This window comes from Passer montanus, unplaced genomic scaffold (genome assembly GCF_014805655.1).
Source record: "Passer montanus isolate IOZ18808 unplaced genomic scaffold, ASM1480565v1 scaffold33, whole genome shotgun sequence".
Classification (NCBI taxonomy): domain Eukaryota; kingdom Metazoa; phylum Chordata; class Aves; order Passeriformes; family Passeridae; genus Passer; species Passer montanus.
The window spans coordinates 8,570,667-8,592,308 of NW_024368041.1; the positions used below are offsets into that span (position 1 = coordinate 8,570,667).

At 37.4% G+C, this 21,642-nt stretch overlaps 1 protein-coding gene across 8 annotated transcripts in view; it reads left to right on the forward strand.

The window, feature by feature from the left end:
* The window catches only part of EFR3A (EFR3 homolog A), a 76,594-nt gene that overhangs the window by 30,927 nt on the left and 24,025 nt on the right, over positions 1-21,642 (forward strand). For 7 of the 8 annotated variants that reach the window (XM_039715441.1, XM_039715435.1, XM_039715443.1 and 4 more), the window contains 7 exons: positions 4,363-4,484; positions 6,157-6,306; positions 10,769-10,906; positions 15,644-15,722; positions 16,722-16,857; positions 18,034-18,198; positions 20,400-20,514. In XM_039715441.1, the coding sequence (XP_039571375.1) occupies positions 4,363-4,484; positions 6,157-6,306; positions 10,769-10,906; positions 15,644-15,722; positions 16,722-16,857; positions 18,034-18,198; positions 20,400-20,514 (905 nt within the window). The remainder of the gene's footprint in view (positions 1-4,362; positions 4,485-6,156; positions 6,307-10,768; positions 10,907-15,643; positions 15,723-16,721; positions 16,858-18,033; positions 18,199-20,399; positions 20,515-21,642) is intronic. The other variant, XM_039715440.1, reaches the window with a different exon arrangement.

Consider the following 21,642-nt stretch of genomic DNA (forward strand, 5'->3'; position numbering starts at 1 on the left):
AGAATTTTTATCCAAGGGGCACAAACTAAAATAGAATGTAAAATTATCCATCCTATTCCAATAAAACTGAACGTGTCAGATGACCAGGTATTAATAAACTAAATCACCAGTTTTCTTTGCTGAGAACCTTGTGATCATTTTCATACTGTCTTTGTAAAGTTAATGTATCCAGTGTTTGAAGCTTTTCTCTTTAGGAAAATTGAAGTGCTTGTCCTTCTGGCATTTGTTTGTTGTAGTGCATACAGAACAGTCACACTTCTCATTAAGTCTGTGCTGTGTGGTTTGTAAGAGTCTTACATTTATAGGAGATCATGACTTCCCATGTGACAGTTTCATAATAATGAAATATTGGCCTGTGAAAAATGGTAACTGCCAATATCAGCACTGTTGTTCTGTGTTTGAAACAAGAGAAAATTGCAGGCTGCAGAAGACAGGTTGGGAGGCTCAGATATGAAAAAAGTAATTCTCAGGTCAAGCCCAGTATTCTTACAGGGAGGTACTTTAAGTAACATAACTCAAACTCAAGTATGATGCATGGTGATTATTCTTGAATAAAACTGACCTTCTTTAAAGACATCCAGGGACCATTAAAAGTTATGATTTTTCTCCTAATGTACTTGCTGCATAACAGTGATAAAACAGCATAAATGCATAGAAGAAATTTTGTCCTTGAGAACTTGTACGATTTATTTACAGGGATTCAACAATCTCTCTCTCCATCCAAATTTCTCTACTCAGTCTGGAACAAACATCTTCTGAATAAATAATACATTTCTTCTTTACTTTGTGACAGGTTTATATGTTTTTACACTAATTGAATTTTGTTTGTTTTAAAATAAATGCTACCAATGTAAGTTCCTTTCTGTACCTTCTGTATTATAAAATATAGAAGATGCTTATACTGGTAAAACTTCCATACATTACCATTGGATGCTTGAAAACATTTACTGTGACTGAATGTTTGCATCTATAAAAGCTTTGCAAATAATTCCTAGGCAAGTGCTTCAACTTTTATAAGAGTTCTATCCCTTTTCAGGTTGAATAATTGTTATGTTTGAAGTTTGTTTGAAAATATGTGCTTAGGAGTAAAATATTCTTTAACAACAATAACACCACCACCACTCAAAGTACCAACTGATGTCTGCTGTAAAAACCTTAAAATTTCTATGATGGGATGGAATTTTACATTTTATTGGATGACAGTGCACAACCCAAAACTGTTACCACAGACATCTTTCCTGTGGCCTAAATGCTCAGTCATCTGAATGCTAATCCTGGATTGTGCTTCAGAAATGCTGTATGTTCAGTGGGTGAAATTGTTTTGTTATCCACATGAGGACATAAAAAACCTTTGCCCTTCCTGGATCTCTTACTATGCATGCTGTTTTGAAAGGTGTGACTTCCATGTGTTTGTGTCCCTGCTGTAAAACTGCCCTCCTGATACTGGAGAGGTACTCAGAACAAGGGAGTCCCTGACACTTGATTGGCCTAATTAATCATTTGTTCATACAAAGCAGCTTCTTGGTACAATAAATCTTTCTGTTAGCAGAACAGTTATTAGAGTATATTAAGCTTTCCTGTTGGGAGATCCTGTCAATCAAATAATTAGTACTTCAGATAATAATAATATTAAAGGCTGATACTAAATGCAACATGAATTAATATTTTCATTCTCACAGCCACTCCCACAGTGCTCTGTCTTCTTCAGACTTTGTTTCCATTATTTTCTATGCTTTTATGGAGGTTTTTTGGGTGAATCATTTCACTTGAATGTCTGCAAAATATTAAGATAATATTGTTTGGGGATTTAATAAATCCTTGGTCTTTGTGCCTTACTGAGATGTAAGAACTAATGAAATTCTTGTCTGGAAAAAAAAAAATCTATGTCTGTTTTGCTAGTAGCAATTCCATGAAACAAACTAGGGAGCCACAGTACATATGAAGCATTTGCCAAGGTCTCTTGGGAAGGAAATTACCATTTTTATAACTCACTCTATTGGAGAAAACATGCATGCTGTTTGTAGATCATCTTTCAGTCTGTGGCAGAATTAGATTTTAACTTCTGTCACTTTTTTACCACCTGAAATACAGTATATTCCTACCAGAAGGACTTGTAAAATGGACTTGTACTATACAATTTTGCTCCATTTTCAGTAACAGCTGAGAATGTATGAATGTATGAACTACATAATTTTCAGCTGTTCCTGTAGCTTTTAGAGGGTGAACTGGTAGTGCAGGTGAAAGGGATAACTGTTCTAGCTAAAACAGAAAAAAAGACTAAACAAAAGAGTAGAAAAAAAATGTGTTGTTTTTTTGGTTTTTTTTCTGAAATACACAGCTTTGAAAACCTCAAACCCTCCACAAATCAACGTGCTGTAGGTTGTGCAATAGTGCTTTGGGCTTGTCTGGATGTCTGTGGGTAACATGCTGATGAAAGCAGGTTTTACATCATGAAAAATACAAAGGAAATGCCTCAGTCTGTGCTTAGGAATTGATAAAAATGGTGTGAGTAAAAGCAGAGGGATCTTAATGGAACATCACTGCTTCAGGGCAGAACCAGCACGGTGTTCGACCTTTCCTGACAGTGTTTTGTTTTGCTTTTTATTTCCCTCTGTAGTCTGTTCCTAGAACTGTCTGTGATGGAGAATCCAAAATGTCTTCAGGCAGTCTGCTCACTTTAGAAAGGAGAGGTTTTAATGGCTAACTTAGGCTTTGCTTCAATATAAGCCTTTTATTGATTTGCTTATTACCATTGGACAAAGAAAACTATTTATTCTGTTTTTATAGCTGTCTTCTGTACCTTTTAAGACTGACACCTTTTAGGCAGCTGTAGTTTAGGTAATTTGGTGTATTTAGTTCTTTTACAGATGTTTATCTAAAGCTTTGTCCATCTCTTGAATAATTTCAGAACTCTATCAGTTAGTTACCATTTTAGGCTGTGGTGTTTCAGCTGGATGCACCACTTCATTTAAGGGCTTATTTGGCCCAATTAGGTAGCAAAAGTTTCTTCATAGGTGTCATGAGTAACGCAGATGTGTCTTAGTATTGTTCTGTTTTCTGTGCCAGTATTGGCATTAACTAAGTTCCTTTTCTTCATTCAGCTGTTTCTGGCTAAAATGCTGTTTTGCAATAACCATTCCCAAATTGCTTCCTTGGTTTTTCGGGTCCTATTTCCAATTGCTCAAAAACCAGGCATCAAGTGTGCCTGCAGCTCTGGCCAGCTTAGTGTTCTTTGCAAATTTGATAAGCCCAGTCTGCTCATCTAAGTCTGTAGTGAAGCTCAAATCATATTTTTGTACTGTGATGATTTACAAGTGTTTGCTTATTTTTTTCCAAACTGTTGTACATCTCTCTTATGGGGAGTGTTCTTTTGACAGTGTTTTTCTAGCTTTCCTTTGAGAAATTTGTTTATTTTTTTGTCAACAGCATCACTGAAGTTTTGACAGATGCTGCTTCATCTGGATTCACAAAAGTTATTTACTTGTCATAGGAATAAGATGGATTGATGTGATTTGTTCTTGACAAATCCATGTTGACTGTTACTTACCCTTTTGAGACTTTGTAGATGTTGGCAAATTGGCATTTTTTTCCAGTGTTTTTCTGTGAATGGACTAGAGTTGACTGGCTTATAATTCCCTGACTCCTCCTTTTTCTCTTCTCTCTAGACAGAGTTGACAGAATGCCTCCAAGTTAATTTCCCTAGAATTTTGGTACATCAGAATGTTGCTAGGTAACTTGGTAGTGACAGGTTTGTGTTTGTTTGCTTGGGCTGCTCTCTACAGCTGCCTGAGAGAGGGTGTAGCAGGCTGGGTGTCAGGCTCTCCTCCCATGCTGAAAGAGATAGGACAAGAGGAAATGGCCTCAAGTTGTGTCAAGGGAGGTTTAGACTGGATATTAGGGACAATTTCTTCTCTGAAGGAGTTACCACCGATGGAGCAGGCTGCCTGGGGAAGTGACCGAGTCACCATCCCTGGAGTTCTGTAAAACAAGGTTTAGTGGTGGACTTGCCAGTGTTAGGGAAATGGTTGGACCTGATGACCCTAAGGGTCTTTCCCAACCTAAATGATTCTGCCAGTTGATGACTCACTGTTCAAGTGTTAGATGTTTCCATACTGCATAGTATGTTGCATTTCATACAGTTTCATGCTTCCATAGCTATGTAAATGAAGTTCTTGTGGGAAGACTTTAAAAAGAAAACCCTCCTATATTCAGATTTTTCTTCTCCAGTTCTAAAGTGCTGTCAAAAGTAGGTTCTTCATGCAGTTACTTCATGTTACTTGGCTTAAATTAAGCTTATTACTCATTATTGTATTTTAGAAAATTGGTATTAACAGCTTTTTTAAATGTATTGCATTTTTCCAGTTTGTCAAATTTGCCAACATTGAAGAAGACACACCTTCATATCACAGACGCTACGACTTCTTTGTGTCGCGGTTCAGTGCCATGTGTCATTCCTGTGACCCTGATCCAGAAATACAAAATGAGTAAGTGTCATTCTGCAGGAATTACTGAAAACTGTTGACACATTATTACTGTCTGTAATACAGCTTTTATTAAGGTGTTTATTGGGCTAGTTGAAGAAGAAAGTGACAGTCTGACTTGTTGAGTGGCATCAAATATTGCAAATCTTAGGTAGCTGGAACTCCTAGGATATTTAGGTGTAATTTTACCTTAATAATGCATGTTGGATTGTGTGGATTTTCTCCAGAAAGGCACCACTTATTACTGCAAATGCAGGAGTTCATAACTTACTTGAGATATTAACGAGGCTACTTATATGACAAGCAAAAGCATATATTAAGTCTGCTCTTTGAGAATTACTCATTAAAACTGTGTTTTCTTAGATCTGAAGTATGCTAATGTGTGTGAAACTCAGGAGCCTCCATGAATGGGAATTCTATTTTTGCCATTCTTATGTAAGTGTCAGGTTTTTTCCTGCAGCTCCTCCCTGAAGGATGTGTCCTTCCCAGCAGCAATTTTCTCCTTGTTTGTACATCCCTCTTCTCTCCTGCTTTGTGTGTAATCCTATTCAAATGATCTCAAAAGATCTAGAATGAAATTGTGTTCATCTTGAATGCACAAAACTTCATTCAGAAATAGCTAAGATACAAGCAGCTCAGATTTAGGTATTTACAAAATGAAATCCAAACAAAAATAATTACAGAACTTGTTTACTTCCGTAATTCATCTTGGAAATGTTTTACTTCAGTGAATTTGACTGAGCAAGGGCTTGTTAAGTTTTGTCCATACCTGAATCAAGATTTAAAAAATGAGGGTTGGATTTTAAGACAAATAATTAAAAATTTTAGTGCGTCTTGTACTTATTTCATTTGATAGCTGTACTAGCTTCTCCTTGTTTTCAGGAAGTAAATTATCTTCCTACCATTTATTGTAAAGGATAATTTGCCACTATCACTTCAAAAAATAGTCTTTTGCTATTCATGTCATTGCACAGATTCTCCTGCAAGCTATTTTTGTTTAATAAATGATGACAATAGCTAGCAGCTAGACCAAGTCTTTTTTTGAACTTATGTAATTTTTTCTTTCTATTATTTCATTGTCGTTGATTAGTTCTCAGCTGATTTTATTCAAATGGTTTTAGAATTAAAGTGGTGGTTCCTTTTGTCCATCAGGTTTAAGTAGACAGAATTATCCTTTCCTTTCCACCTTGTGAATCTTTCAGAAATCTTTGAAGATCTTTTCTGACTAATCCTTAACCTTAATTACAACTTCTAATGGCGCAATCTCATGGCTGTGCTCTTCAGCTGTGTTGTGGTAGCTTCCCATTTTTCTTCAGCTCTGGAATAGGCTGAGATTGTGTGACGTTTCAACTGAAGGGTGATAGATTGGGTAGAGTTGGTGGGTTTTATCCAGGGAACTTTTGTCAGAGGTGATGCACAAAGTTTGAGTCTTCATTGAGCAGTGTCAGCTTTATCCTTACAGGCCATCTTCTGTTCAGTTGTTTGTTTTGTCAGCTTCCTTACTGGCTTTAAAGGTGTTCAAAGCATGGACAGTCTGTCTAACGGTTGGCCAGTTTTCCCAGCTGCTGCTTGTGAAAACCTGCTGGAATTCCACAGTACTTCATTACTGCTGCCAGAGCCCTGCTGGGAGGTGCTGTGTTGCTCAGCTTCAGTAACTCCTCTTTTCCTTCCTCAGGATCCGAATTGCTGGAATCAGGGGCATTCAGGGAGTGGTCCGAAAAGCAGTTAATGATGAGCTTCGAGCAACTATCTGGGAACCTCAGCACATGGACAAGATAGTGCCATCACTGCTGTTCAACATGCAGAAAATAGAAGATATTGACAGGTAAGTGTATTTCTTGTCACTGGTGTGTTTTTTTTCAACAATCTCTAACCTAAGTTTTTATGATGGATATCCTTTTTCTTTTCGGAGGAAGCAACAACTCACCTTTACTTGCTGAGGCTCCTTGAAATTGATAATATAGGTTTGCGTGATGGTTCTTAATGTTTCTTGTCTTAAAATCTTTTCAACCACATCTATTCACTTGTTCAAGATTCTGTTGGCCTAAAAGTTATTCTAGAAATTACATATCCATATTTTGACTCCACTAAAACTCTGTGTTGTAGTGGATCAGGTGCAGAGATGAATAAGCAAAGGCTTTTAGGTGACTCAAATGATTTTGCTACTTAGATTTGTTAGAAATTGAGGTTTTTAGCCATTAGTAAGATCTGGTTGTCCTGGCTGAAACAGTACTTAGCGTAAGGAATTAAAGTTTTATTTATATGTAGATCACCTTCTCTTTTTGCTTTCAGTGACTCCTAGGCATGTTACTTGCAACATTTGCAAAAATATATTCAAAAAGATCTTTGTGACAATTAAGCTTGAGGAGATGCCAGTCGCCTTACAATTGAAAAGTCACTTTTTTTGGTCTCTGTTTAAACATTGTGTAGGTGTAAAAACCATTTATTGGTAGCACTGGGAAATTTCCATAAAATGAACTTCAGCAGTGCAAGCAAATGAAATATTAATTCCATCTCCAATTCTGACTACTTCAAAACTTGCCTGCTAAGAGGCTCAGCAACCTTCCTATAACAACGAGCTTTTTGTGCTTTCACTCAGCCTTCTAGATCTGTCAGTTTCTCTTTTTTAGTTTGAGTTTTGGCATTTATTTTTCAATTCAGTGCCAGTTTTTTTGTTGTGTTATTTCTGACTGCCAGTACCTGTCTCATCTCTAAAACAAATTTTCAGACCAAATAGCTAAAAATCAATAGTTGTCTGTCTGTCCATGCCTTATCTATTTACTGCATATAACTGAGGGCCCACACAATATTTACAGAAATATCCACTTGAATTTTACATCTGAAGAATGAACTGAAGCTGCTGTTTGAGCAAGGAGAGCCTGGTTTGCCTTTGCTTACTCTTACAGGGCTTCTAGCTGCAGGTGGGCCCTGTCCTTTGGTACTCTTTACAGCGCCCTTGGGCATACACTTTCCTTTTTATAGCACAAGTAAATTAACTCCTGATGGAAAACGGACTGAAGTAGAATTTGGATTAGCCACTTAAAGTGGATCAGTTTATATGTATTGCTGGAATGATTTTTATCATCTGTGGAGCAAGGCAATAGTAGTGGTTGAAAAACAAATCTGTCAAAAAGCAACTTAAATTTCTGAACTTTTGAGCTTGAAACTTGTCCTATTGAACATGGAAAAAAAAAAAGACTAATGATTTTCCAGTTGGTAAGTAAGGGCCTTTTATGATGTGCACATGACAGAAAAGCTCAAAACAGTGTTCGTAAATTATTACCTGCTGGTCTTAAATGATGTTACAGACAATTTCTCATTTTATTTTATGTGTGACTTCATATTTGTGGAGCACAGAAACATCTTGAAGAATAGGAGTAAGAAGGATATTGTTCTGGCAGATGGAGTCAAAGCTTTATTTGAGAAAGAGCAGAAATTCCAGAAAATACCCGCAACTTAAATTCATAGAAGAAAAAACATTTTTGGTTAAACCTGAAGTAGATGTTGGTACTTACCTTGGGAGTCAATGTAATTTTAGCTTGTGGAACTTCACAGCTTAATTCAAGATTATTTAAATACATACAAGATGAGACACGTCTTAGAGTTAAGAATTTCCTGTTTAAGTAACATTTTAAAAATATAATTTTGTTTGTGGATGTCATTATTTGTTCACGTATCTGAGTGCACATTCTAGTTTCATGCCTATCAGACATTATGTTGTGTGTATATCTATTTCTATGCATCTCCAAAATAGGGAAGGGATGTATGAAATTAGTAATTCCCTTACTTTGTGACATATTCTTCATAACTGTGGAGCTAAACCTGCCAGCCTTATTTCAGGCAGAGGGACACTAGCACTTAATGTAAACTTGACTTCAAATCCTTCTGATACATCTGTAATGTTCATAAAAATTCTGTTTTAGAGGAAAGTTAGAATTTATTTCTTTCTCAGGGTGAGTGAATCATAGTCAAACATTCCTGTGCCTACTCTGCCCAAAAGTGGTGGTTAAGTCTTAGTCACATGTCCTGTCATATCTTTGGCCAGTCCTGGTTTTTTGACATTTAAGAAGTCTCATGCTTAAGTTGCTTGGTTACTGTGAGGTAGTTTAAGTTTGTGATTAGGGGTTTGCTATGGTAACTGCTGTACTTCAACACTTCCTCCTTCCAGTTCCTTGTTGCCACTTCTGATAGAGATTCCCACAAAAAAGCCAGTAGAGCAGCTAAAGGGAGTTGTCCTTGCCCATTTCATTGTAAAACACATTTTCAGCCCTCTTGTGGTAGTACAAAAGGTTTAGGTGCAGAGGAATACTACTGTTTTTTTTTAACTGTTCCAATTGGATTTCTGAGAGATTTTCTGATATTTCTGTAAAAATCAAGTCAGTGAAACAAAATGAGTATGAGATACTAATTTGAATCTAGAAAATTAAGAGGCTGTACAAAGCTTTCCTATAAAACTAAAGAGAGTATTCAGTATTCATTGTCTATTATCTGCAATGCCAAGGAATGCTTACTGAGAAATACCTTGAGGTCCATGCTGTTAAAGTTCAAATTAAATGTTTGTCCCATAGATAACACAGGATAATTTTAGGCATTTTGATACAGTCAAAGACTAATATTTTATACTAGCAAGATTCATCTAAAAAAAGACTCCAAGCAGTGCTGAGAAGTCACCTTCTGTAGGTTTGCATATACAAGCACTTAAAACATAATTTATTTTACTTCATTTTAACTGGAATTCTTTCAGACAGGCTAAACTCTGAGTGCTGTGCTTTCTGCTTTTGTCTCCCCTCCCCACACACCCACCTTTGCAATGCTGTTGTGTTTTAGGGAATCTCTGTCAAAACAGCAATGACAGTTCTACACTATCTCTTGTATCTTCTCTGTGCTGAGAAAGGTGCCCATCGCCCTAGATCAGAGTCTTGGCAGTACAGGGGAAGGAAAAAATGGAGGATGGGGGGCACAGCAGCTGATAGAGCTGGAGTTTTGTGATACTCATGGTGGCTTATATACAAATTGTCATACCTTTTAAAATTCTAATCATGCTGCTCTTGTAAAACTATTTCTCCTTATACAACAGGGTTCCCGAGGCTCTTGTGTTATTAAAATCTGTCAGGCTAACATTGTTGTGGCAACTCCTGAAACACTGATGTTTCCAGAGGCAACAGGATTTTCATAAGGCCAATTTTAGATTTCAGTAGTATTGAAACACTAGAAAATCTTTTGCCATCAAAACATTTATTACAGATATGATGTTAACATCTTAATTTGACTAGTGATATTTCAATTTGCAGTAATTGAAATAATGCTTTCTATAATGCTCTAAAGCTTTTATGATGCTTAAGTAAACTGAATGCTCTTGGTTGACACTTTCAAATGTATTTAACTCACAGCTTGCACTGCAGAACTGAAATTATGTTTAAGGGTTTAGTGCACTGGTTTCTGCAGTCTGAAATTAAATGCACATAATGTTAATGTAAATGAATGAATCCTCCCTTAAGTTCCTATATTGTATTTTGTGAGAGTTAAAAAAAGGTTGCCACTTGTAGGTCCAGTGACTCTTGGTAAGTCATGGAGGTACCTCAGGGGGAGCTGTTTGCTTCCTTTCTGAAACCTGTGTTCACCACGGTGCCCACAGGGAGGGGCTCAGCAGTGCCCTGTCCATAGTAATGATGGAAGACACTCAGGTAGAGGGTGACCAACTTCTACACTGGCTATTTAGAAGTAACTGTGTGGGTGATAATGTTCTAATCAGTTCACTCAGACATTTGTTTCAACTCACAAGCTATCTGTTTGTGCAGAAATATTGGAGTTTCATTTAATACTCACCCACACAGTATGGACTCATGCACTCACCTGCCCCAGTAGTGGGCAGGTGAATGAGATCATTAATCTGAGCAATATTACTAAGATTCTGTCTAAATTATTTTAGTGGTTTCACAGCCTTTGTTGATTGTTACCAATACACAGTGTTTTATCAAAATGTGGTAGGTAACAAGTTAACTGAATATTAGCAGCTTTTGTGTTTGCCATATAAATATTTACTAATACAGTGGTCAGTACTGAGTGAACAGATGATGGAAGTATTTACTAACAGATGATGATCTATGGTCCTGCTATAAGAGAATGAAATACATTATTCAGAATTCTGGTTTGATGCATATTTGAAATGCAGTTCTTGCCTAGTTCAAGACTGTGACTCGTGAATGTTTTAATACCAAGGGTGGATACAGTAAAGAAAAGGGGAATATTAGTGAGTAATATAATCAATGCATTTTGTCTTATTTCAGCAGAATAGGCCCCCCATCCTCTCCTGCAGTAGGAGTGAAAGAAGAAAATCCTTCTGTGCTGGCTGAGAATTGTTTCAGGGAGCTACTGGGACGAGCAACCTATGGAAATATGAATAATGCTGTCAGACCAGTTTTTGCGTAAGTTAAAAATTTGTGGATGATCTTAAGAGGTTTTCTTTATTTCATCCTCAATTCTGTTGCATTAAATTTTTTCCTACTTTTCAGCTCAAAGGTTTCCACTCACATTTCTTAAAAAAATTGCCTCTCTTTTAATCTCTCCTCTTCTCTCTCCTCTGTCTATAAACTTGAAGGCAGTAATGGAGAAATGCATGTCCTGCTTTACTGATTTTTACAAGCGAAATACAATAATTTACATGAGTTGTTGCTTCAGACGGCCTTTTTTTTTTCAATGTGAAACTTTATCCAGGCTAGATGAGTGTTGCAATCAGTGGAGGGACAAACTAAGTAAAGTACAGGTAGCACAAAGAAATACTGTGCCCCATAAAGTTACAATTTATTTTTTCCTGCCGTTTTCTTCCAGGACCTGTTTCGATATTCTTTGATTAATATCTTTAGCAGCTCATTTAGGAGTGAGTGGCAGATATGCACACAGTTGCACATTATGCACAAAAACACACAGTGCAAACTATACCTCTTGTATTAACACTCTGTGATACTACTTTCAAGCCCTGGCTTTTCCTGGTGATGAGGACACCTGCTTGCTTGTTCGTGTAGATTTTTCAAGGTACATCCCAGGTACAGGAATATGTTCTCTTAGATGGCCTAGTTCTTCCCACAAAGATTAAGTATTTTCTTTACACGCTGAAAGACCCTCAAGCTATCAAAAGCCATTTTCAAGTTACTAGTGTTAACAAGAAAAAGACAGGGTTGGTGTTGAAGGCAGAAAACTTTTGTAACCCCTTGTTTATCCTGAAAAACATTGGCTACAAAGAACTGTACCATTTCCTTACTTTCTGTATGTATCTGTTATACCCATCTGAGAGGACTTGCTGTTGCAAAGTTGTGTTATATTAAAAAAACATTTATTCCTTCCTAGATTTAAAATTTGCATTCCTCCAGAATACCTGTGATCACAGTGAATACCTCATTACTACACAGTCTGGGTGTATGGTATCTGTTATACCCATCTGAGAGGACTTGCTGTTGCAAAGTTGAGTGTTACATCAAAAAAACATTCATTCCTTCCTAGATTTAAAATTTGCACAGAATACCTGTAATCACAGTGAACACCTCATTACTACACAGTCTGGATGGACTACTTGGTACTATACTGCAGCTGCTTTCTGACCACTTCTCAATTCTTTTAGTGGGTTTATCTCAAAACTTTATCATCATTTTCATCATTTGCAGTTGTTGGAGTCTTTTGAATCATTTTAGTAGCAGGGAAGTTTCCTATGAAAAATTCCTGATTCCACAGACTAGAGGTAGTGCTTGGTTTGAGATCTGAGAAGGTGTCATAGCTGCTTTTCCTGTGGCTGATCTAAAGCCTATGTCTCTAAAGCTTATTTCCAGCCTTTTTTCCTTTCTTACACGTTATGGCTGTATGGAGCCAGTTGGTCTGTGTGCACCTCAGCATGCCACATGCTGCATTTATGCACTGAAATGATAGATAATGACCAGTTACTCAGAATGTTATCTCCTCTATGAATAGAGAGTCTTTGTAGTCACCATTTTTGTGTTCCACTTTGAGGACAAATTGCCAGATGTGGCTTTTTAGAAATGACTGCTGTAAAGGTTTAGTATTTTTCAAGAACAAGAGATGCAGAAAATGCAATTTCAAGCTGTTTTTCGTAAGCAAAAAGGGAGTGCTCTATCTCATCAGCTTCACTTTGTGAATGACAGAACAGTTAGAGTGAAAATTTGAGATAGAGAGTCTATTGCACTTTATTGGATTGAAAAACCTGACTTAGCTTCTGCTTAGAAAACAGTTTCTTCTAACATTGTCCAGCTCTTTCACAGGTTTTAAGGAAACTCTGGAAGTATAGATAGGGCCTCTTATTACAATGCTAACAAGAAGGTGCAGGTTCAGTTCCCCACCTGAAGGCTTACTTCATGTGACACTGTAATATCAGGCAACATGCTGCCACTTCTTTGTAAAACTGAGAGACCAGTGCTGCTTACATCATGAGGCAGGGTTTATTCAGTGATTGAGGGCTTTAAATATAATGAAGATAGTAGAAATCTGAAGTCAGTCTCCTGGTATAGGTTTGGATTGACATTAATTCTCCTTGCCTTAGGCAGAAAATCTCTGGTTATATCTACATGCAGTAGCTAGAAACTCTCAAATAATAATTTGCAATAAAATCTTACAAATCAGTCTCACTAATTGCTTAATGAAAGTCAAAAAACATTACATTAATATTACCTGAAATTTTTTTTATGTCGTGTCAACAGTCAGAAGCTATTGAGACATACTTAGCATGGATTTGCAATGGTGAATAGATTAGACAGATTCAGAGAGATCCAGAAATCTGGTGAAATTTCACAAGTGTAACAACTGCATTTCCATTCTCGTCCATTATCACATCACGTGTGGAGCGGTTTGGAATATTAACAGACTGGTTTTCAATATTCTTTCAGCAAACATGATGCATGAGCAGAATATTTTATATATCCCCATAAATGCATGACTCAGTTGCACTTTCTGATCCTTGGTGTGAATTTATCATTATTACTTTAAGGATTACTTGCTTGTGTGGCACTGAGAAAGAATTCAGGTATCATTAGTGGCTCTCTCCCCAGAAACTTGGATTTCTGGTTCTGCTGTTCCTTTGAAATTGAGAGACAATAATTGTGCACTTTTGCTACATATGTGCAGCAGATCTCAATGGTAGGCAGAGTTTGGCATTTATTAATCCAGCAATAGAATGTTTTTCAATCTTCAGTAGATATTCTTTATTGAAAGAAATGTAATCTGAAAAAAAGTAGTTAAGGTATGACTTGATTTTAACTGAAGTAAATACACCACACTAAAAATACTCTTTACTGTCTTTTGCAAAAGCAAAACTACATTGAATACACTTGTTACAGTCAGTAAAATACATCACCTACAGGAATCTAATCCTGCTGTCCTTCGGAAAATTCCAGTGTACAAAGTATGCTGCCCACTGAGCTGTTACACAAAGCTTTAGCCAAGTCTGTCATCTTTCCCCTTGGAAACAAAAATATTTCTCAGAGCTTCTACGAGCTGTTACACAAAGCTTTAGCCAAGTCTCTCATCTTTCCCCTTCTGTCTTCCCTGCAGTTCATCTGCCTGCAGCACCTAATACTTGCCCTTTCTGGCAATACAAAACTGTATGTCTCGTTTAGAGAGGAATTTTTTGTTTGCTTGTTAACCTGATAGGGGATGCAGTTGACCATAATCTGCCTGAATAGATCTTTGGTGCAGATGAATAGGAAATGCCAAGGATAACAGAGAACACAATGCCCTGAAAGATTAAAGGATCAATTCCAATCAGGAGAAGATAGTGGAGAGTATGATTTTCCATTCCATGATACCAATAGGTACTCAAGTTGTATATTTAGTGATGTAAATCTGCTGTTATCTTAGCAGGCAAATAATTTTAAAATTCCTGACATTCTTTCCTGTAGGGATTTCTGTTAAAGCTGTGTGATGTGTCAAAATGGCAGAACTTTTTTTTTAATTTCTGCAATGGAGTATAAGATAATTTAGGGTATAGGAGATGCTTTGTGTCACCTGGTTTAATCAGCCTTGAAGGAGACCTGTGTGTGTGGGTGACTGGGCTGGGAGCAGCTGCCCAGTGAGGGAATTGAGATCTCCAGATTGTAGACAGAGTAAGTTACAACATCCAGCCAGTCCTCCTGTCTTCACAGTGCTGGCTTCTTTCACCTCCAGAGCTTTTCAGTTTGTTGTTTCAAGCAGCTTTAAGTGTTTTTTAAGTTCTTTGAGAAAAGGGAGAGCAGCTGTGATACCTGTTTAGGAGCAGAATTTACTGTTAAGTTTTTTTGCTGATTTGGCATATTTGCTGTTCACTGGTGAATTTGTTGTGGACTTGTTTTGATTTTTTTAAAACCTAAATCACACCAATTAAAATGCATCCAAAGTTACCTTTTCTTCAATCTTCTAGACTGAAAAAACACAGGGGTTTTTTGATGCTTTTTCAGGGTCACAGATCTCTTTTTTGCAAAAATCTGTGTGCCCTATCCATAGCTTTCAGCATTTCTGCTTAAGCAGAATTTTTTGTATTTGCTTGGAACACTGATGATTTGTGGTTCCTATTCCTTTTAAAGAGAAACTGATGCATTTTTGTTGGGATTTTGTTTTGATCTTTCTTGCAGTAAATGTTGAAGTTCTTCAGAGCATAAAGGCATATACACACAAAGAGCAGCTCTTTTTTGTTTTCCATCTATTTCATTTATGAAACCGCCATGAAAACAAAAATATTTCTCAGAGTTTCTATTCTGGATGGAGCATTCAGCCCTAATTATTTTGCAGCTTGTAATTCAAAACTTATTTATCCTCTGTAAAGTATGAATTTTCAAGGTGTTACAACCTTCAGCAGATCCCTTTCATGTAAATAAGCATCTAATGTCCCAGCTCTCTATGTGGAAACAGTGTATTCTTAACTGTATATGTTTGGTGTAACTGGATTTGTTAAATTTCCAGAACAGGAATTTATTTTTAGCCAAATGTTTTGTGATCATATCCTAAACCTACAAAACAAGGGCTTTTCTGAAATTCTAAATTTCTCACCTGGTTCATAAATCACTGTATAGAAGTTTTATGTTAGTAAATAATCCCTTTGAGGTGAATTTTGAGAAAATTCATAAGATACCAATTATTATATCTGTAGAATGTAATTATTTCATTATGTCTTACTTTTTTTCTTACAGGCATTTAGACTATCATAGACTATGGGATCCTAATGAATTTGCTGTTTCCTGCTTTAAAATTATCATGTATTCTATACAGGTAGGATTTTCTCCTGGATTTTTTTTTCCTTACATACACGTTTCAAGCACATGAGAGGGGTTTCAGTGCTCATCTCACCATGCTAATGGTAGACAGTAGATGGAGTCAAAGAATCCAAAAGATTCAAGGGAAGGCAGTGGGGTGGTCCTTCTCCAGAAGAAGGAGCAGGGTGCTGGTGTGACGTGGTGCTTGACAAAGAAATCTCTCAGGTTGGTTATTTTTCCATGCCAATACAGCTGTGTTGATTTTCCAACCCAAGAGACCAACTTCACATACAGCTGTTGTTGAGGATTTTTAATAGAGGACAACCTGTATTGTGGCCTTAAGCTGAAGGAGGGAAGACAGAGGTTGGATATTAGGAGGAAATTCTTTACCAGAAGAGTAGTGAGGTATTGCTGCAGGTTGTACAGGGAAGCTGTGGCTGCCCCATCCCTGGAAGCGTTCAAGGACGGGTTGGATGGGGCTTTGAGCAACCCTGTGTAGTGGAAGCTGTCCCTGCCCATGGCACGGGACTTGGGACAAGATGGTGTTTGAGATTTCTCACAACTCAAGCCATTCTATTCTGATTTTCCGCTGTAAACTTCAAGGTATTATTCTTTGATTGCATCAAACACAGATGCCCAGAAGATTAAAGTGTAAAAGTCCAGGTGTGTGGGAGAAAGCTGAGTTTTTTCACCATTTACATCAATGGTATTGAATTCTTTGAAGTGCAGTTAGCTGAGTGAAGGACAACTTCATGCTTCCTCTGTGCTTGCAGATATTCCTGGATATTTTAAAAGACTCTTTTGTACACTGGGCTGGCTGAATGAACCTGTATTGCTTCATCTATCATGGCAGTTTTTTGAATTCATATTTAGTCATGAATTGATTGTAATTTTGATAAATTTCTGAATGAAAATGTTACAGAATGGGAACATGGTCATGACCATAGTTTAGTGATATATGAGCTTATTCTTGCTAAAGTCACAGATGAAGATTTTCTGTCTGTTTTCTTAATAGGCACAATATTCCCATCATGTAATACAAGAAATCCTTGGACACCTTGATGTCCGCAAAAGGGACTCAGCACGAGTTCGTGCTGGCATTATTCAGGTTCTTCTGGAAGCAGTTGCAATAGCAGCTAAAGGATCAATCGGTAAGTTGTATTAAATTAAAGGCATCAGGTCAAAGGATAAATTTGCAGGGTAGTGCTCATTTTCCCTTTGATTTCAGACTGATTGGAAACATTTTGAGAAGGTTTTGTGTATAATTTTTTTTTTCCTTTGTGCTGATAAATGCTTGAAATCTTACTTGGTTTACAATTACTCCAAGTGTATACACTGGGTTATTTGACTCTTATATAATCCTTTGCATGAAAAAATGAGTGAAAAATGGTGATTTCTTTCCTGTTTGGAAAGAAATCATAAAGTCTGAGAGATCCCTGTGTCACTGCAAAATGTCAAGAGCACTGTTGCTTTGTGATACAGCTGTGACCTGAGTATTGTGAGAGTAGAATGATCTTTGAGAAATGTTAGCTTAATGGCTGTGAAGAAGCTGAAATAAGGTGAAATAATGTCATTTAAAATTAGAATAGTTCCTTGAAATAAGAGTGGTTATGAAGAGATGTACACTCTAGTGCTCTTCTCCTGATGTTCTTTGGTGTCCTGCTGAAATATTATTGTTTTGCTTCATTAGCTTGAGCCTGAATGTCCTTCCTCTTTATATGAGACCCACTTGCATGCACACACTTGTGAAATCTTTTACCATATGATGAAAAGAGCTCATTATTTGATCCAATGTATAGAACTGGATTTTAGTAGCAGGTTTTGAAATAACTGAAGTTCAGGGGCAAGTACCTGCAGTTAAATCCATTAGTGACATTTAATTTCAGCAACCACTTCTGTTTTGTATCTGAAACTTGCATGGTGAGTTGTCTCTGGGCTGTTTGCACTCCCCTTTCCCACAGGACAGGGACAATGTAGAAAGAAAGTGAGAAGTTTCATGGATCAAGATAAAGACAGTTCAATGGGTGGAGCAAAAGCTGCATGCACAAGTTAAAATGAGGTTACCTCCATCCTGACAAGACCCAGTAGAGGATCATATTAGATTATGCATGTAATACCTGACTGTATTTCGTGATTCCAAGTTAATTTCTAAAGTATCAAAGTGTAGGCACACCTCAAAAGTTTTTCTCTAGTTGTGATGCCTCAAACACTATAGTTCACTTTGTTCTCTTCATCATCTGACTCTCATTACTTGTGAAAATGGATTGAAAAGCCCAGTTTTAGTTTTCTTCAGACATCTCCCCCTCACTGTTATTTGTTGTTTCCAGGCCCAACAGTTCTGGAGGTTTTCAATACCTTGTTGAAGCACCTACGCATCAGCGTTGACTTTGAGCTGGGTGAAAGGCGCAGCTCTCCTGAAAGTATCAGTTTAAGCATAAGCTCCAAGGAGAGTGATGAGAGGATTGTCCAGAACGCCATTATTCAAACAATTGGTGAGTAATACAACTGACACAGGCTCACTTAAAATTTCTTCCCTTTTCTCAGTGAGATAATATTGGACCAGCTTGAATAATGAAGGAATACTACCAAGTGTGGTTTGTCTGATTGTGTTTGCTTCTCGTTCTCAGGCTTGCTTTATGCATTTGTTTTCTGAAAGGTTTTTCTTTTAAATGTTAACTGAACTCCTCGCCAAGAAGGTTATGAAAAGTAAAAATACTGGTGTACTTAAAATTAATTTAAATTCTATTATTTTGTGGCACTTGAAATGTAGAAATCTCTACCTTTGCTACAGAACTACTATTAGTCCTTCTATGAAAATCACTGCAAACAGTTGTACACAGTAAGACATATTTTTGTAGGTGGTGCTTTAAAATTGATAGAAACAAATGTTAAACATAGTAGCAACAATGACACCTAATGGCCAGTTGTGCTACCATGACTTAACTGAATTACTTTAACTGAAGTACTTTAATACGCAGCACTTGAAATTTCTCATCAGTGTCTCCCCCTTTTTTCAGATTTTCCCTTTATGATAGGGATATTATATATTGGGGTGCATTTATGATATGTATTCCTTTTCTTAAAGAATGAAGGAGATGTATTTTAAATGTTGTTCACTGATCTGTACCTTTGCTTGCCTTGAATAGCAGTAGCAAGTATGTAGTAGATTATTTCTCGCCATTTTAGTAAAGCTCCCAAGTTAAAATGTTCAACTCCCATAAAAAAAAAATCCCAGAAACCCCACAAACCAACCTTTTGTGAAGCTTCTTTCTACTGAAGTAATGGTATACTATTTCACAGTAATAAAATAGAATATCTGGCGTTGGAAGGGACACATAAGGATCATTGAGTCCAACTCTCTGCTCCTCCCTGCTTCGACAAAACCATGTGCCTGGGAGCATTGTCCAGATACTGCTTGACCTCTGTCAGGCTTGGTGCTGTGACCACTTCCCTGGGGAGCTTGATTTAGGGGCCAACCTTCTTTTTAGTGAAGAAACTTTTCCTAATGTCCCATCTGAACTTCTCCTGACACACTTCCATCCTATTTCCTCATGTCCTGTCACTGGTCACCAGAGAGAGATCAGCATCTCCTGTTTCACTGCCCCTCTTGAAGTTGTTTGATGTTCTTAGATTGAGGCACCCAAAGCATGGACTTGAGGAGGGGCTGCATCAGTGCAGTGTAGATGGGCCAGTCACCTCCTCAGCCAGCTGGTGATGCTGTGCTTGGTTAATCACAGGGCACAGTTGGCTTTTGGCTGCCAGGGCACACTTGTTTCACGCTGGGCTTGCCATTAACCAAAACCCCCTGATCTGTTTCCTTGGGGAATGTTGGGAATAACAGTGTTATCTCAGTTCCCTGGGTGTGCTGCCACAGCTGTTCCCACTGCTGTGGCTGTGCTGCCATAAAAGCAGGGCCCAGCCTGCAGCTGGCACTGGGATGGCAGCTGTTCCCAGTGGAGCTGTGTCTGGGCAGCTGCTTCACTCGTGGTGGGTGCAGAGCTCAGGGAGGACAGGGTCTTCTGCATGTGGAAACCATTCCTCCCTGCTGGAGCTGATGGAGCTGCAGTTCCCTTCCTGTCAATGGATGCTAGCACTCCCTGAGAGATACTTTTGAGGTAGGGGAGGTGTGTGTGTGCCTGACATTTCTCCTGGCACTACCCTCAGCCATTGTGGCTCTTTCTGCTGCCATGAGATTCCTCTGGTCCAGGAACCCTCCCTATACCCCATGCTGGAGTGTTCCTCTTCCCATGGTGCTGGCACGGAAGTTGCTCACCTCATCACTCCCTAGGAACAGCAACAGTGCTAAAATACTTGTATATCTGTGGGATTTCTGTCCCCTCACTTGTAATATTTATTGGAGACTTAACAGACAATACTATGTGCCATGAGAAGCACTTCCAAGTCCTCACTAAGTACAAGTTAATAGACTCCAGATATTTAATTTTTAAATTGTGTATTTAGAGGAGGATAAAATTAGAAAGTTTTAGTATTCAAAGATGAAAGTATCATGAAAAGGCTTGCTAAAATCATTTAGCAAAAATAAATATGAGATTATGCCCTAAAACAAGTCATATGTTTATTCTTCATCTATTTTGACCTGTTAATATATTCCTTGTATTTTAAAGGCTTTTCTTGTAAAGAGAAGGGCCCTATATATCTTTTTCTTCTGTGATTTCATTCTGTTTTTATTTAGGATTTTTTGGAAGCAATCTTCCAGATTACCAGAGATCAGAGATTATGATGTTCATCATGAGCAAAGTACCTGTTTTGGGAGCAACTTCACAGTCAATGGATTCCAGTAACCTTGGGTTTGTATATCCTACATTTTTAAATTTCAAATTAAAAATCTAGATTTTAGATTCCTGATAAATTAAGAAGTGAAAAACATTAACAAAAGTGAAATGCAAATTCTCACTTCTTAGGGGCTGTATTAAATACTATGCAGAACCAGGACAAGCTCAGTGTCAACAATATGAACTCAACCTACAGACATTTTACTGATAAAAATCACCTGATTGGAAGGCAGTTTATTTTTCACTGAAACACTCTTTCTCTCTGCATTTGTACATTTTTTTATGAAATTACGTGCTTTATAGTTGTTAATTCTATAACTTTTTATATGTGGGTTTTGAGAATGAGAGGAATTCAATTATAAATACATTTTTTCAAATAGCTGCATAATTTACAAACTATTTTTAAGGTTTATTTTTTTAAAATTCTGTACAAGTTGATTTCAGATTAAGAAATAACTGCAGAAATTCCAGTGAATTTTGGATTTTCCCTATGTATTTAGAAATAGGAAAAAGCTATAAGTGAGCAGACATAATAAACCCACAATTTAAAAGTCACCCTACACTGAATACTTTTCCCTGTAACAGGAATAATTTTGTTTCAAAGACTGCATTTCCTCCATATGGGGAAATCACTGAAAAAGCTGCAGCTGTTCTTTCCAGATGTGCACAGACACTTTGCACCACATAAGTGATCTCCTAATAGATTAAGTAGGAAGTCATTGTCATTCTCCAGCTTCTTCTGGCTTTTCATACAGTATCCCTGCAGCATGGGATGCTATTCCATGGAAGATACAAGTCTGTGCCAGGCAGTTGTCACTCATTGTGGAGGTATTTCAAGAACCAAGCCATATGAAATTCTCCACTTGGATAAACAGTTGTTGGTGGTGGTTGTTTGTTTTGGTTTTTTTGTTTTTTTGGTTTTTTTTAATAACTGTAATTTTCCATTTATGAGAGTCTGTGTAAACATGTGCCTGAGCAGTATGTTAGTATGAAGTGTGCATATGTCACTGAGCAAAGAAGGCTTTCTGATTGCTGATAAAGTCTGGCATTGCTTAAATTTTTGGTTTCAGCTACCTAAGACATTTGAATGATACAGCCTAATGTAGCCCATTGAGGTAGAAGTTTCCACTGCTATGCAGAGGC